Below are 17,063 nucleotides of genomic sequence, written 5' to 3'. Positions count from 1 at the left end.
CACTCAACCCTGTAAAATATATCGCTCCGTATTTAAAGTTTGGAACAGGTCCTTTTTGTTTCCCAACTGCTTATATACATCTGCTGCCTAGCAACTGGGGCTGCAAAGCCATGCACTAAAATTAACGAGGTGCTTGCAGATTGAGGAAAGGCACTCAAGGACCAGGGAGATAAAAGCAGCAGCGCCGGGATTGTATTTCATCCCAGAAATCTGAAGGAGAATGGAAAAAAAAACCCAACCAAACCCAACTCAGAAGAAGGGTCAAGTGCAATCACAGGAGGGAGAAGCTGGTGTTTGTTTACAGCGAGAGATGAGCTCTCTATTAATTCTGCTTAGGAGAGGATCCTTTGTCTGCTGGCTAGCAAAAACCAGAACAAGATCTGTTTGCAAAGCTACACACCAGCAAAGCTGAATAAACATAAACCAGCAAGGCCAGACCTGGCTCCCGACCTCCAGCAGACATTTGCTCCCAGTCCGCTGTGGGAAACTTGTGTTGAGCTGAGGGATCTCTTGATCCCATTGCAATTTACTGGAAGAATGCGGAGAACTCAGAATAACAATGACGTGGAAGGAAGATTATTATTAAAATGCCATCATCAAAGCCCGAGATGTAAAATAGCACTGTCATCAGAGTCACAAATTCTAGAAATCTGGTGCCAGTTCATTGAAATCGCCGTGGTTGGGCAGAATTGGCCAGAGAGGGTTTGATCCTTGGAGGCTGCGCTGGATCCTGGTCCCTGCACTCACCTCTCGATATCGGCGCGAGTATCACTGGCTTCAGGCTGCCTCAGGGCTCTCCTGAACCAGAAGTTAGTCCCTGATTTACACTGCACTTAAAGCACTGCTGCAGCTTACACAGAAATCCTGGAGCTGGCTTGGACCAGCCCGGCACTGCCCTGGCAGAGGAGAAGCAGGGGCGGGCGATGGGGCAGCCCTGCTGCAAAAAACCGGCCGAAAGCAAATTTGGGGGGCGCTGCAGGCCATTCCCCTGACTCCAGGGAAGACGTAGCCTGAAGGACATGGTTATTGCAATAAACAACGCAGCACATTAAGCCAGGGCATGAATTTAGAGGGAGTTACACCACGGTACCAGCTGGCCGCAAAGCGAGTGTGGGATTAATTGCTGCCCGGGGAGCGCAGCGGCCGGGCGTGCGGGAGCGGGAGCATGGCAGCAGGCGAGCACATGGATGCTCTAGCATAAAATAAACCAGGCTGAGCCAAGGATCAGAGGTGTCAGCCTCCCTCGAGGACCAGGGGTTGGAAAAGGGGGTGCTGCATTTAAAGGCTGCGTCCTTTTCTCTAAGGAGCGGCTGCAGCAGGGGATCTCCCACTTCAGCGACCCTCAGCGAATCCATTTGTGAGACTGATCGGGTTCGGTTTCGAAGCCGTCACCACAAGCAGACAAGGAGCTTTTTACCTCTTCTCACTCGGGCGAGGGAACATTGTGCTATTTGGGAGAGCCTGGCATTCCCCTTCAGGTGAGGGGGGATTTACAGACAGCAACAGCTACAACAATAACAGGTAAAAAAGAAAAGCACCAACATGGAGAGAGACGATACGAAAAATAAAAATATTGCTTCTTGCTATCTCCTGGTGTGACTCCATCAATTTAACTCTAAACTGTGCTCCAAAATTAATAAAAAGAAAAACAGTTCTGTGTATAGCTGTTCATGGGGCGGTAGGAGATTATGGTACACCAGCAACAAACCTTAAATAATATTTAGTCATCCCAGAATGCTTATAAAAATCTGAGATAGCTTGTAAAAGCACAGCCTATACAAGCAGATCCCAGCGAGCAGTTTTAGGTTATATTTACCTCTCCAGCCCCCTAGGCAGGGTGTAAAGGTCCCCTCCCCTTACTGCTGTTCTTGGACAGGCGGACAACTCTTGCAGAGAGCGGGTGGGCATCGCGGGTCCCCCACTCTGGGGACTAGGTGACATGCTCACTCACTCCGAGTTGGACAGTTGGGAAGGTAGTAGGATGAAAAAAAAAAGGTTGAGTTCAAACCTAAGTGCCCCTTTGCCCTTCCATGAAAGCCTCCAGCAACCCAGGATGTCTCATGGAAGTTCCCAGCCCGAGGAAGCAGATGGCAGAGACCAGAAATCATGTACTTTAAAATGTGCAGAGCATTGCAGGGCTGGAAACAGGAAAAGCTCCACGAACGCATACCATCAAAAAAGATAATTGTGCCACTAATCTCTTACCAGCCTGCGTAAGTTTTCAGGAGGGGCTTTTAATCTGGCTGCCAAACACGGTGAGAACTGTTTCAAAGACACTGTCATAGCAGCGATCCCATCCGCAGTGCCTGACTCACTGCTGAATTCCCACTCCTGCATTAATGCTAACAATGCTTTTCATTTAAGCCCTTCGTTTAGAGGGCTTGCTGTATTTAATTGCACCGTGGCTAAGAAAAAGAGGGGAAAAAACCATAGAAAGAAGACCTAATATCTTCCCCCACTTTTTTCATGCACCACTCTTGTAAACATATTGCTGTCCATCTCAGAAATCAAATTCCAGGATCTGGAGGCCCTGAAACTTAAGAAGAAAGCAAAGCACGAATGTGAGGACATTACCTCTGTCTGAAAACCCTCTACCAGGATGGCCACCAGCAGGTTAAAGAGAACATAATTCCCAAACGTCATGAGAGCGATGAAGTAGAGAGCAGCCCAGGAGGAGGTCGACGCCATGCCGTTGTAAAGGACCTTGTTCCAATCTTCCTGGGTCAAAATCTGCAGAGGAGGGGGATCAGGAAAATGAAGATACCAGAGGATAGCGTGCTGTTCTCCCCAAGCCTGGCCAGGTATCTGTGCTCTGGATGGGCCAGTCAAGCACCCCAATTTTGAGGTATCCACCGTAGCTATAGCCACGGGAGGATAAATCTGGACCAAGACATCTTCTGAGCCAGAGAAGAGACAGGACCAAAGCAACCATGACTCCCATGCTATCGATAAGGACCCTGCCCAAACTGTCCGACTCCCACCCACATCAAGGGACGTGTTCAGTCACAAGGGAATGCAGTGTCACACAGGTCAGACCTTTCCTTTGGTCAGCCAGAACAGCTAAAAGTCCTTCACAGATCCCGCAGTTACAGAGCTCAGAGTTGCTACAGCAAAAAACTGCACATATCAATTACGGTCTTAAACCAGATTCTGTTCTTTGTCAAAATATCACTGCAAATGGTCCTGATATCCTCTCCATCTCCACCCTCTGCACTTACTTTCACCCACCCAGCCCATAACCTGCAAACCAAAAGCCTCCTGCCTCGGCAGCCCCTCCTCGTCAGCTTTGTGATTTATTCTGGAAAACCATCTGAAAACCCCTGTGCTCCTGCACTTGTGGGTTTGGGTCCTTTCCCTTCCATGGCAAGGAGCTTCACTAAGCTCTGTCAGATGCTTTGGAAAACAACCCCAGCCCTCGCAGCCCCAAAACGCACGTGAGTTCTGGCATTTTTCATTTTGTACCTGGAAAACAGTGACGATGGCCCAGAGCAAGGAGTCGAAGTTCTTCCTGTCGGGCAGCGTGTCACCATCTCGCTCTGAAGCAAACTTACAGCCAAAGAGGTGCATCCCCAGGATGCTGCACAGGAGGGAAAGCAGGGGCTCAACAAGAGGACCACAGCACAAACCAGTCATCATACAGCAGGGCTGTGTCCTGATTTCACCTGGGCAATTCTTCCTTTTTTTTTTTTTTTTAAAAAAGATAAATTATTCGTTCACTAAAAACATGCCTCAAGATCATGCAAACCAGTTGTGAATTTGGGTCAAATCTGTCAAAAAGTTTCAACCAAAAAGTATGCCCGCTCCTTATTTTTCTTCTGCTTTGTTTTTTTTTAAGTCAAAACATTGTGTTTCAACATTTTCTAAACAAAATGTTTTGACTTTCTGTTTTGCAATGACACATTTTCAGCAAAATATGCTTAAATTGAATTAGGAAGACAAAAAGGGTTTCTGTGAAATGCCTGAATGAGACCTATCAGGGGACCCAAAACAGCTTTTTCAGTTTTGACAAGAAAACAGAATACCTTTCATTTTAGATTGATACTAAAAGAATAATTTGTTTTCCCCTGCTCTCGGCCAGTAACCTGAATAATCACATTATTCACAGCTCTACTGAGCACGGTGGCTGCAAGCGGTGGTTTTGAAGTGAAATGTCTCACTGGGAGAAGGGACATTATTCCATGGAAGAGACTGGCTTTCTTCAGCCTTCCCAGTGCCTGGATTGCTGGCTGTTCCAAGGAGACAAGCCCTTTACAAAATCTAGACCAAAATCCAGAAATTCAAGGCTGCACCAAGCCTATTTCTAACGTTTCCACTTCTCAGAAGAAGAGGCCATGCAGGAGCACAAGCACCACCACGGCTGACTTTATTTTAGGAACATCGCCCTCTCCTTGGCAATATTTTTAGCACCAGGCTTTCTGCTAGTCGGTAAGTAATGGGACCGCTGTCTTGGGGTGATGGCAAGGAATCATCCAGCTGAAAGATTTTCCATGTAAATCATCTTGCAAAGACAGATGTCTTGTTCGGCCAGAGTTAGGAGAATTTAGCCAGCACAGCAAGCCACTGCCAGCGCTGCCCAGCAATGCTGTTCCTGGGACCATTCAGCTCAGCCGTGTCCTAGTACGGACTCTTCCATCTCCTCACCTCGCCATGGGATCCCACCTAAAAACCCAGAGCAACCTCAGGACGGGGAATCGGAAGCGCTCACCTAAAGATGAAGATGAAGAGCATCAGCAACATGCAGAACGTGGCCACGTTGTCCATGGTCTTCATGAGGACTACGAGCTGGCGCTGGAGGGCTGGCATGAAGCGGACCAGCTTCAAAACTCGCATGAGCCGAAAGGTCCGCAGGACCGAGAGCCCCCCTCCTTGCTGGCCCACTATCTCCCACACGCTGAGGGACAAAAAAAGGTCATTGCAGGATGAGAAGACAAAGCCTAACGCAAAGGCAGAGAGAAGAGGAAGCAAAGGGAGGGTGAAATTCAGAGAGTAGAGGGATGGAAAGTGGGCAGAGACGCGCTGCCAATGCCCCTGGTGAGCTGGACCCTCTCCAGGCTTGCAAAGAGCAGAGCCCCACTAGAGTGTCAAAAACACACCTGCAAACCAGTGGCTGCAGCTGCAGGGGCAATTACAGCCTTTACACGTGCCAAAAAAAACAGGGAGCTACCTAGCCGGGCATTGGCTGTACCATTTGGATCCCAGACTTTCCCAAGCTTTCTTCTTGGGCCTCTCTCTAAAATGACCATAAAATAATCCCAAAATATGTATAAGTAATCGTGTCTAAGTGCATTAATTTAAGCAGAGAAGTTTAAAGTGACACAGGCAGGTATTTATGCCCACTCTCCATTACTTTCTGTTTAATTAAACAGCCAAATGAAGGGAAACACACATAAAGAAAGCTCTAGGTTTGTACCTAATCACCACGATGATCCCATCGAAGATGTTGTATGGATTCTTAATGTAGCCAAAAGGACCATATACAAGGACTTTTAACAGCATCTCCAGGGCAAAGAGGCTTGTGAAGACTATGTTGCTGATCTCCAGGGCGTTGGTAAGCTCCTCTGGCTGGGGAAAGAAGAGGAGAAAAGGGAGACGGTAAGCAGCACAGCTCCATAACCAAAAATACACCTGGAAATACAACAAGCCCCAATACCTCAAGCGTAGGAATACCAGCGCTAATGATGTAGCAAGAAAATGGCAATAGGTCACTCAACACCCAGGAGAGAGAAGAAAAACACTATCAGAGTATTTAGGATTTATACGCTCGTTGTAAATTGAGCAGGTAAATCCAGACATGGACTTCACGTTAATCGCAGCTTTAGTGCCACCTCAGGAGGTTTGTGTAGCAGTGGCGTGTACAGAGTCTTAACGCTTTCACATCCTCCAAACCAGTTTGCCTTATGCAGAAGGGAAAATCGGACCGTTTTCTCACATACATATCCTTTTAGGGCCTGTATTTTTATTTAGTATCTCACCAAAAGATATAAGCTAAGATTTTTCAAAAGCAGAGATTTGAGGTGATACAACCGAAATGGCTCAAAAAACGTCATTATCAGGAGGCTCCAAGTACTGCTACTGAGGAAGGGCCCAATCCTGGCATTTCAGACTGGCAACCTAAAAATAGAGGTATGAAAAAACCTTAACAAACAGACTCCCAGTAATCTTAGACCTAAATTAATACCTTTCATGTTTTTCTAGCATCTTTCACAGAGGGTTCCCAACAATGCCTGCAGACACCCAGTGCTGCGCTTTCCCCGGCAGGTGGGCGGGCATTATTGGAAAACATATGGCAGAAGACAAAAACCGGTGGTGTAGTCTGTTTAGGATCAGTCAGTGGCAAAGACAGGAGCCAAATCTGCAGTACCAGATCCCTTCTCCCCATTTAACCCCAACATACAGCCGCAACTGCATGTTTCTACTTAAGGCTTCATTAAAATCAGGAGCCGACGTCCTGCTGGCAGACGGCCGCGGGGTCGCGTTGGCAAGTGGTGCTGACACGACGGCCCGGGTGCCCCACAGGGCAGTGGGCTGGCACAGTTCACTAAACACCTCACACACACCGGTGCTGGATTCCTCTGAGGAGCCGTTTGGCACTTTACTCACTCAGGTACTTTTCTAAATCCCCACGTGTAACCGCCCCCGGTTTTAGATGCCTGAACACCACGGTGGGTTACGACCAGATGTGCAGGTTCACAGCAGCTACACCACGAGCAGAAGCCAATGTGCAACATGTGCCGTCGTCTGCTCCCATCACCCACACGAAACACCTCCGTGGCGCATCAAAAACTTGCTAGAACAGACCAGAAGCTGCCACAATACAGCACATGCTGCGGCACAAGCTGTAGGGTTTGACAAGAAGTGACCCAATCCCAACCCATCTCCATGGGAGCCAGCAGACAGGATGGCTCAGGGACAGGGTCAACACTTGATCAACTGTGTTTCAGAGCCCCAGGAAACTACAGCGATCAAAGGCTTCATAGATATATGCTGGCAAATAAACAGCTAAATCCATGTGGGCCTTCAACTCTTTCTTTCTCAGGGTTGAAGTCTCCAGGCACAGCTGGCCGAGCCCTTGCAGCTCAAGCTCCTCCAATCCAGTGCAATGGTAGATTGGGACCCAAGTTGGTCTCATGTTATCTCAGTGCAGTAGTGTAATCCCTGGGGACTTGTGAGAGGGCGGGAGCTTGTGAGGACACAGCAATGGTCAAGGATAGCAAAGGAGGAAACAGCAGCATTGAAAAGAAAAAGTAATTAAAAAAAAAAAAAAACAACCATGGGATGTTGAACACTTCCTATACCTCAAACATCCTCACTGAGGAATGGATCCCTTGGCTAGAGTTTGCCAAACACACCAGACTTAGAGCCCAAATCACCTCCTCACTGATCTAGAGCTAAAATACAAATGCTTCAGATCCCGGTATTAAATGCAACCCTGGTTTAAAATCATGTACCTACGGGAACACTCAGACACAAAGTAATAAATAGGCCGAGAACTTATATGTCAAGCTGCACCACAGGACAATTTCAAATAGCTAAAAGTCTACATTAGTCACAAAAAAAATGCCAACTCATTCATGAGCGCCCCAGCGCCGAGGCTGGCTGTGCTGTTATTACCGCAGCGATGCTGCTGGAAAGGAAACATGCTCCTGGAACCGTTCCTTCTCATCCATCAGCACCACTAACCTGGGCCCCGAAGGCAGATTTCCACCCTCTGTTCCCCCTCTGTGACCGCGCTGCCAAATCTAACCTGCCCCACAGGCACAACCCAGTTAAGTGCCTCGATGCGCGAGCAGTGCCCAGCATCTCCCGCAGCCACGGCATCCCTTCCCCGCGGGGGCTGACATAGAAAACCCAAGCAGCCCCAGCAGGGACGTCGTGTTAATAGTGTGGATTAATGAAACTTTGCACTCTGCGAGCACCTTCTGGTTAGAGACGTTATTGGGATGCATAAATCCTGATGGGAGGCGCTGGCAGGGCACAGCTGGATGATGTGGGGAGCCACAGGGGGAGCAGCAGTTACTCTGTCACTCTCCCAGAGCCCTCCGCACCCACTGGAAGGGCTGTAACCCCTCCCAGCCCATGAAAGATCCCTCCCAGCCCATCTGGCTCACAAGAGCCCCAAATACCCCTGGCACTGGCGCGGGAGGACTATGGGTCTATGCTCAGCACCCACAGCAGCACCAGATCCATCCATCTCCCCCTGCTTCACCCTAAAATCTGCCTGGCCCTCCACTCCTCCTCTGCACACTCTTTTCCACTTCCCTCGCAGGAAAACAGTTTTGAATATCTGAGACATCGGGTGCCCATAATAAAAATGAAGAGTGGGATCTCCTGAACCAGAGGTGAGAATCAATATCCAAAAATCCAAGATGAATGGCCAAAATGAGTTGAAAGAGGAAGAGAAAGCTTCCCTTCCACCCGGCCAGAAGAGGAGGGTCTCCAGGGCAGCCTGGAGCTCTGCCAGGGTAGGGCGAGGTGAGCATCTGCTGGAAGCACACCGCAACCAGACCCGGCTGAACTCAAGGAGTTATTTTGCCTTGGGAAACAACACATCCCTACAGAGTTGAGGTGGGGAGATGTGAATTACTCGGAGGATTTTTGCAGCCAGCTTTGGAGCTCTCTCCCCCAAGCCCCTCGCTCCCATATGGGGGGGATGGTGTCCCAAAGGCAGCTTATGAGCCCGCTGCAACAGCTCCGCTTTCAAGGGACACATCAGCGCAGCCAGTCCATGGGGCACCCCCCCCCCAGACCCCTGCCACAAGCACTGCCAGGAATTATTTATAAAAACAGAGGTGGGCTGAGATCGTGATCCTGCCCAAGGGGATCACAGCCAGGCAGTGGGATTCAAACGCTTCTGAGAATGCCAGCTACGGGATTTCCATGCAGCCACAGATATATAGATAATAAGACTGTTTATAAGATGCTTCTGCTCTAGAGAAATCACAAACATGTCTGGGACATCTCTCCTTAGACATCGTTACAATACAGCAGGAAAGTGGCTTTTTTTCTCCCATAGGAATTGAAATTGTCATCCCATCCCAAACAGGAATGTAGACTTTCAGAACTGGCAAACTGAAACACCTTGTGCTCAAAATTTTGGAAGCTCCCCCATCCACCTCAGTCCCTATTCCCTCATCTATTTGCTCTGTACTGTAAATCAACTGAAATGAAAAAACATAAATAAAAGTCAGCTTGAAGAACATGGAACTTTTTTTCCCCAACTGATCAAATGGACATTTCAAATATCACAGACAATGTATTTCAATAAATTTTTTCTTTTTTGAAGCCAGTTCACTGAAACAGCTCCACTCCCAAGAACAGCTTCGAGTTTGACAAACTGCTGTTTTCTGACAGTAACTGTCTAATCAAAACAATATTGACCAGCTCTAGACGTAGTGTACCTGGGAGGGTCACTGACTCCTGGCACACAACCAGCTCCACGGGTCCTCGTCAGGCATGGAGGAAAAGAGCAGGTAAAAATCAAGCAGTTTTCACCTCCAAGGGCCACAACACGGCAGCTGGGGGAGGTAGCATCCTTCCTTTAACTAAAAGATACATTTTGAAAACAACCCCCTCCAGGGCCCTTCCTTGAAAGGGCATTTTGCAGGGAAGCAGAGCCTGAGGTGCAGATCCTGGGGTTTCTTTGCGGCACAAAGCCTCCTGCCCACCACCCCAATTACAACACATCTGCCACAGCCTCAGCTTCTCCATTGAAAGAAGAGTCTGCTAATTCTCTCATCAGTGGCAGCAGTGACTAATTAAAAGGAAAGCATCCTATGATTAAACAAGCAACACCCAGAAAGAGCGAGATACAAGCGCGATTCAGCTGCGACACGAAACACCAGCTTTTCCGATGAGTCTTCAGTAAATACTGAATTTTGTTTCCAGGACACCTCGCCTTGCTGGACACACAGACGTGGTGTCCTGGATAAATCATTCCCTGTTAGCTCTCTGTTTGTGTAGTGTCGATTTGTTGATGTACCAAACAGCACATTGACGAGCTCTGGCAGCACATAAAATAGGAGCAGACAGCGCAGCATCTCTCATAAACACCACGCGGCAAACGAAGGCGGCAGGGAGGAGGCGAGCCACGGGCGCCTGCCCAGACGTAACCCTGCCTGGCAGGGTGCAGACCGTGGCGGCGAGGAGGGGGATGCTCTCTGCAACCTGCCTGGCACCAAGCAGAGCAGTGCCATGGGGGGCAGGAGGAGGCAAAGGAAGACGTCCCCAGGTACTGAATGTTCCCTCAAGGGGTATCTCTGAGCTGGACCAGCACCTTGCGCTTTTTCAGCATTCAGAAATTGGCTGTAATGCGCCTCTTTTGTGGGACTTTTTTTTTAAGCTGAGTAGAAGCTCACGAGGGAGGTTTCTGATGGCAGAAGGGACGTGTTCTATTTCCATCTGGGCACAAGACGGTGGCACACGCTACTCCTTCCTGTGCACGGGGCTCCAAGGTGTCTGCTGAGCAAGCGAGGCTGCAGGCAACGAGTGACGAAAAAGATGAAGGCAGGGCCTGGGGCCATTGAAAGCACAAGCCCCAAGGGCTGTGTTCCCCAATTCCTGAAAGACAAGCCCCGCTGCATGATGAAGTGCAACCAAGTGCCCTGGCAGATGGTGCACAGAGCTTACAAGGCTTCTACTCCTGCCTTCCTCCAGCCAAGGCCCATACAAGGCACAGGAGTGGCACAGGCTCTTCATCATCATCAACATCAGACCTGCACCCAACGCTGTGGGTGTGTCTGGCATGGATCCATCCATCCCCATTTGCCCCTTGCCCAGGCAGCGAGCTCCAGGCTGTGGCCAAGCCTGGTCTTGCCCAGCCCCTGCCCCTGGGGACATCAGCACAAAAGAGCAGAAGCACCCCAAGGTCTTTCGTCTCTATCTTGCTAACAATAAAATAAAATAGAAAAAACACTGCGTCTCGCCACAGCGCAGAGGGAGGGATGGGATGACCAGCCAGGAGGCAGATCTCTCCTGATCCCGAGGGCTCTGCTTCTGCGAGTGGATCCAGAAGACCGTGAAAACTTCTAACCCATTCAAACCGCTGCAGAATAAAACCCTTCTGAGATCATTACCATGGCAACTAAGGAAAAATAACGGAGAAAGAAAATACCGACCTCAGCTATTTCACAGGAAACACCAACAACATTTTACTGACTCATCACTTGCAGATTTTTAATATATATACATAAGAAAAAAATCAAACGGGTCACACAAAGACACATTTTTCAACCTGACAGTGCTCTGTTGAGATCCTCTCCACCCTCCGCGTGCGTGCACACACGCACCAGGTCCGCCTCGAAACAGGAGCCAGACCACAAGCCCTGGGGCAAAACGCAAGGAATACTGATGAACGGAAGTAGCTATTAATTAACAAAATGAGGTGCCCTTTTTTTGCCCTCTCCCACGCCCGATTCCCCACCATTTATAGCTCATGGCTGTGTCCTCAGTCAACCAACGAGCCTTCTCCATGCCTTGCCCTCATCACACCCATATTATTCCCCCTGCCTTGGTGCACCCGCTGAGCCATGGCCATCCGAAAAACCACTTTGTTTCCCTTCGGTAAATACAACTCCTCTTAGCTCCAGAGCTGCTTGCTACTTTATAAATAGAAACTCAATCCAAGCATATTTTCAGCCATGACATTCGTTGTCTTTGGGGCTCCTTAAAAGGCATCGGGCTTCAGCTATTGTCCTGGGTCCAGCAGCGCGAACCTGAGCCATGCTTAATCGGAGCCCGATAGACCGATAGGCTTTCTCTACTCATCCTTTGCCAAACTGGTTAAAGAAAACAATTCAGAAAGTAGCCGGATTGCAATGGTTTTTGCTCTGCAACTCCTGGGGCTGGAGACATGGAAAGGGCAGCATGCTCGCTGCTCGTTGGGCTGGAGGAGGACTGCTGGGAAGTTCAGGATTTATAGGCATTTATTAAAAGGAAATTACTTTGACAGACAAGCAAACAAGTCCAGTTTCATCCCGTCACCACATGGGAAAGGAGGATTTTGTTACAGGCTGAATAGAGGCTGAATATTTCATGCCACGGCAAGTAATGCTGTAAGAAAGGGAGGAAAGCAGCTTTCATTTCAGAGGAATCAGAGCTGTCTGCACAGGAGGGACTCCCCTTCCACCACTGCCTCTAATCTCCTCACCTTCCACCCATTCTGCCCTGTTGTAATCAACAAATGTCCCTTCCCACCCCACACCTGCAGAAGGAAGGAGCTGAGTCCCACGGACATGGCACCTTCTGGTGCAAGACCTTCCTCTCCACCACATCCTTGTTGAGCAAACCTGGCCAACAACTGAATTGCCCAGCGCCAACTGCCCACACCGGGCTGTGTCCCCAGGCACCTCTGCCTCCTGTCCACGCAGAGCCTAGGGTGCAAATGAGGGGATGAGCCCTGAGTGAGATGGATCACAGAATCGTAGAACGGTTACAGCTAATCCTGAAGGGACCTGCCATGCACTATCCCTGCCCAGGACCATGAACAGGACCTGCAGACCACACTCTCCTCCCCCAAGACCTGGGGCTGGGCTCTCTTTACCACTCCCACGAGGCACAGCAGATATTCTTGCCTGAACTCCTTATCTCTCTCAGCTCGAGATTTCTGGATGAATATTATCCCAGAAAATGCAAGAAAAACATGAACTGGCTCATCCCTCTGCCCAGGTTTCGAAGGAGCTTAAGCTGAACAAAAGCTGCATTTCCACTTGGTCACACCTTGTAAGTACTTGAGATTTAAAGCCCTCTATTTCTAGTTCAATCTAAACCAAGTTTGAAACTTATCTCCCCATTAGTACTTGAGAAGGTACCAGGGGGAGGAAGGAAATAAAAAAAAAAAAAAAGAGAAAGAAAAAGGCTGTCTCTGTGTGGCTCCTGCACAGTTCTGCTGAACCCAGGTTTCTGATGCTGGTAACACTATCTCTAATGCTGACAGACGTCCACGGGGGAAAAGCTGGTCGTTTCCTAACATCAGCAAAAAAACAATTATAACAAAGCTGAAATCCAGCAGAGATGAGAGAAAAAGTGCTTGGTTCCTGGCCCTACTCCCACTGGGGGCTGAGTGGGGTGGGAAGGGGCTCTGTGAGGACACGGGTGGCAGCAAGGCAGCATTGGGACAAAACTCTACCAGGAGAATTGGGGAAAAAACGGACCGATCCCTGGGATATCACCAACAAATCAGCAATCAGGAGCGCTTACAGACGAAAGCATTTGCTAGTGCAAGCTGAGGATGCTCCAGAAGCTCTAGCTGAGTTTACTGGCTCCCACCCAAGGGGAACAACCACAATAATGAAAGAAGGAGCAGAGAGAAATGCCCTGCTATCTGCAGAGAGCAGCGATTTTTCATCCGCATGGGGATGAAGTGAGTTTCGAAAGCACACATCATTTTCCCATTTCACTGAGCCGGAGTCTCTTCTCAACGCTGCCTGAGCAGAGATAACACAAGGCTACAGATGGCAGCTGAAACAACAGCTGTAATGATAGGATCTAAGGCAGCCCAAGTATTTCCAGCCTCTGAACTAAATTAACAGGAAAGGATTGACACTTATGGCTCCCCATCCAGGGAGCTGAAGAAAACTTTAGTAGATGTCAAGGAATCCACGTAGGCTCATCCCTAAAGTATGCAGAGAATTGAATTATCTGATTAAAAAACTCATACGCTTTCCAGTTGCAGGAAATCTCATTTAATTTTCTAATCATTCAGTCTCCAGAACCAGGATAAAGTCTGCTTTATAGGCACAGCCCATTTTTTTAATGACTGTGAAGGCTGTGGCACCCCTGTACTTTGCATGGCACTCTGGAAGAGCTTCATGAGCAAGTCAATTAAAACACACAAGTTCCTACAAGACCTTATAAACCCTTCAAATCACTAAGGAGCAGAAGAATCCCTGACAGGTCCATAAAGGTCCATAAAAAGAATTACTTCCAACAACAAACAGAGCTGGGTTTAATGTCAGTGATCCTAGTGATTAACAGCTCTGATGACTTCCATTAGTGTTGACTTGGCTCCTCCAGTCTCCAACAACAAACCATTAATAAGAGTAATTTCTGCTTAAGCAGGAGCTAATTGAATACAGCACATGCAAATCTATAGGGCACCTCATTTTCCTACTGTGGGAGTGCCCTATGCAGCTGTAGTGCTGAGAATTTAAGTTGACACTAGCTACAAGCCCTGCGTTGGGCAAAGCCAGCAGATGCCAAGGGAGGGAAAGTCTCACTGCGCTGCCAAAGCCTTGATCGCTCGGCTAAGGGTAGCTGGCACAGGGCTGGAGAGCTGCGTAATGGTGTTAAACAGAGACATGGGATATGCACCAAAGTGGAAGTGGAGCTGTCTCTAGGAAGAGAAGACAGTGCACAAACATGGGACCTTGTGAGCTCCTGGGAAGAGCCTGGGGCAGACGGAGGCTGTCCAGGGAAAGGCTGTCTCGTTGATTTAAGGGATGCATGCACATGCATAAGTGCCCTCCTGAATCAAAGCCTCACGAATCAGATTCATACGGGGAAGCATCAAATTAGAAATTTCACCACAGAGGAAAGTCGGGCTGTACAATTAAGGCCACGGTGGGAGTAAAAGAGCCGGGGTGCAGTGTTAAGGGGGTACAGCACTGGTTTGCATCAGTGTGTGATGCAAAGAGCCCCTGGTGCAGCACGAGCTGCTGCCTGGATGTGGGACAGGTCTTCGAGTCCCTGCCCTTGTAGAAAACAGAGAAGTGCCTTCAAGAGAGGTGCAAGAGATACCAAAAATATTTTACCAAAAAACTATTCCCTCCCTTCCTGACCTGGAGGCCTGACACAAATCCACACACATGAAAGAAGCTGAAATTCAGATGTGGAGGTTGGGGGGGACACGGTGCTGCCCACAACCACCCTATGCAGCCAGACAAGGGCGAGCCGGGCAGCACGCACTCTGCGAGCTGCAGCTCATCCCCGAATCCTCCGCAGCCTCCTCAGGAGGCAAATGAGCACTTGGCAAGATCTTATTTTGGCACATAGGCATGTCAAAGGAGCAGCCTCCATATGCCTGACAAATCTGCAGCTGTCCTCCACCACTCCTGAGGCCAGCAGCAAAACATTCAACTTGGCTTGAAACTGGTGGAGATTAGGATGCTCTTAACCACCGAGTCCTGGGAATAAAGTCCTTCTGATCTTCAAAACACCCTTATTTCGTGAGGCAGTGCTCACAAATGGATTTAGATCTGCTGCTCTCCAGCCTGCCCAGGACTTTGGACACTAGCACAGACTCAAGAACCCCAAGACTTGGGGCACCAGCCTGCCAAATCCCCACTGTCCAGCTCCGTTACACCATTTCTCCATGGAGCAATCAAATTTCCCTCCCACACAGAGAAATCAATCAGCGGGTGTCACAACAGCTAATAATTTTCAGTTACCTTCTTCCCTGCACACTGAATTCAGGCAGAAGCAGAAGTACATAAATACCATTTGAGTGACTATTACAAATGCTTGAACCTGGAGCCTAATGGATCCTCCACGCTGGCAAGTTTTCTAATGCTGCTGCGGTTACTGACCCTTCACCCCCCATCTCGATCATCCTGGATACCTGAAAATTTCACGTCCTCTGATGCTGATTAGGAAGACTCCCATGTTCTCCAGCCTCGACCGTTTACATAAATAGACACTTTAATGCATTTTGCCAGCAAGCTTTCCTTTGAGGCTCTGGCACAGATGGTTGATATTTCCATGCCGCAGCGGCTATTAGATCGTAATGTTACTGGTGACGACTCTACATCATCTGTGCCATGTACACTCCAAGCCCCTGCAGCAGGATGCACTAGGAATTCAGCTTGAGATACCGTGGGCTGAGGCTGCTCCTGCCTCCTGCAGATGGAGTTTGCCCACCTTGGTTTATGGCACTGCTGCTTTGTGGATTTCTACAACACCTCGCTGTAGCTGGGGGTGCTCCACAGGTTATCCTCCTGCTAGGGAGATGTCAGGCATCACCTCTTCCCACTTCGTTGAAGAATTGCCTCCTGTGGATGATGAGCTTTTCTCCTTGGGTGCCATCCCAAAGAGTTACTCACCCCTGTCATCTCTCCAATTTGCTTTTAAGAATTAACAAAAGGTTCTCTACAGGTTTGAACCAATTTCTTCTTTCTTCCTTCAGAGACACCAGAGTTTTGGACCACTCTAGATCCACGTCGCCCCAAGCTCCAGCCATGGATTTGAGCTGACTGCAGCTTTGGGGAGGCCAGTGCAGGACTCTCCAGTCTCTTGTTATGTTAACAATGGCAAAACACCGCAGAGACGGCGGCTGAAATTCAAGCGCTATTTAAACAAATGAGTATGTAGGGTATAGTTCATACAATGCGAGTTCAGACAAGGAAAATCGGAACAGCCAGGCAGCTCAATGCGAACCAGATTTTAAAAACAAAAACAAAACCCCAAAGCCCTTCCTCAAGGAAGCCCTTGCCGAATTCTTTCCCCTGCTAAGGAGTCCAACATCACGCCTTGTACTAAAGCCTTTGCATTTCACTCCAAGAAAGGAGTTGGAGGGGAAAAAAAAAAAACACAGCACATTATGGAACACAGTCTGGCTTACAGCCAGGGCTGGGGGGAAAGCAGCACAGAAACCCTCTGGTTGAGCAGCACATTTTACTCCTGCTCTATGGCAGAACAAGCTTTTGCAAAGCCCTAGCCGTTTGAACCCGCAGCGCTGCAGACTCTCAGCTTCCCTAAGGCGAACCAGTGAATTGGTTCAACAGTGTATTTAAAATCCCCTGGAGTCTACCTTTAAATCACCTTTATATTCCTCTACCCAAAGCTAATAGTTTCTACCTGCATTTTGCTTCATCTCTGTAGAAAAACAAGCTATTTAGCAGTCACATTAATAATCCGCAGCAATCTGGTTGTCATTTCCCTGATGGAAAATTTCACACTGCTGCCCAGCAGCCGTGACGTGGTGAGTGCTATGTGCACCTCAAACCGCTCTGCTTTCTTCCCACTAAACCCAGCAATCATGAGAAAGGCAAGAGGCAGAGCTGGACGGGTGGGGAGGACGGGCAGGAAACGCAGAGTTAACTCCAGTCGGGTGCACCCATGGTTCACACGCG

The 17,063-nt window shown here is 48.8% G+C and overlaps 1 protein-coding gene across 2 annotated transcripts in view; it reads right to left on the bottom strand.

The window, feature by feature from the left end:
• CACNA1G (calcium voltage-gated channel subunit alpha1 G) overlaps nucleotides 1-17,063 on the bottom strand; it is a 149,511-nt gene that overhangs the window by 60,840 nt on the left and 71,608 nt on the right. For both annotated transcript variants that reach the window (XM_086473787.1, XM_086473788.1), the window contains exons 11-14: nucleotides 5,411-5,562; nucleotides 4,706-4,891; nucleotides 3,463-3,577; nucleotides 2,575-2,730 (exon numbers count right to left, since the gene is read on the bottom strand). In XM_086473787.1, the coding sequence (XP_086329913.1) occupies nucleotides 2,575-2,730; nucleotides 3,463-3,577; nucleotides 4,706-4,891; nucleotides 5,411-5,562 (609 nt within the window). The remainder of the gene's footprint in view (nucleotides 1-2,574; nucleotides 2,731-3,462; nucleotides 3,578-4,705; nucleotides 4,892-5,410; nucleotides 5,563-17,063) is intronic.

The sequence above is a fragment of the Leptosomus discolor genome, chromosome 15 (genome assembly GCF_034619465.1).
Source record: "Leptosomus discolor isolate bLepDis1 chromosome 15, bLepDis1.hap2, whole genome shotgun sequence".
NCBI lineage: Eukaryota > Metazoa > Chordata > Aves > Leptosomiformes > Leptosomidae > Leptosomus > Leptosomus discolor.
The sequence above is the reverse complement of the archived record's forward strand: the minus strand, read 5'-3'. Positions and strand labels throughout refer to the sequence as shown.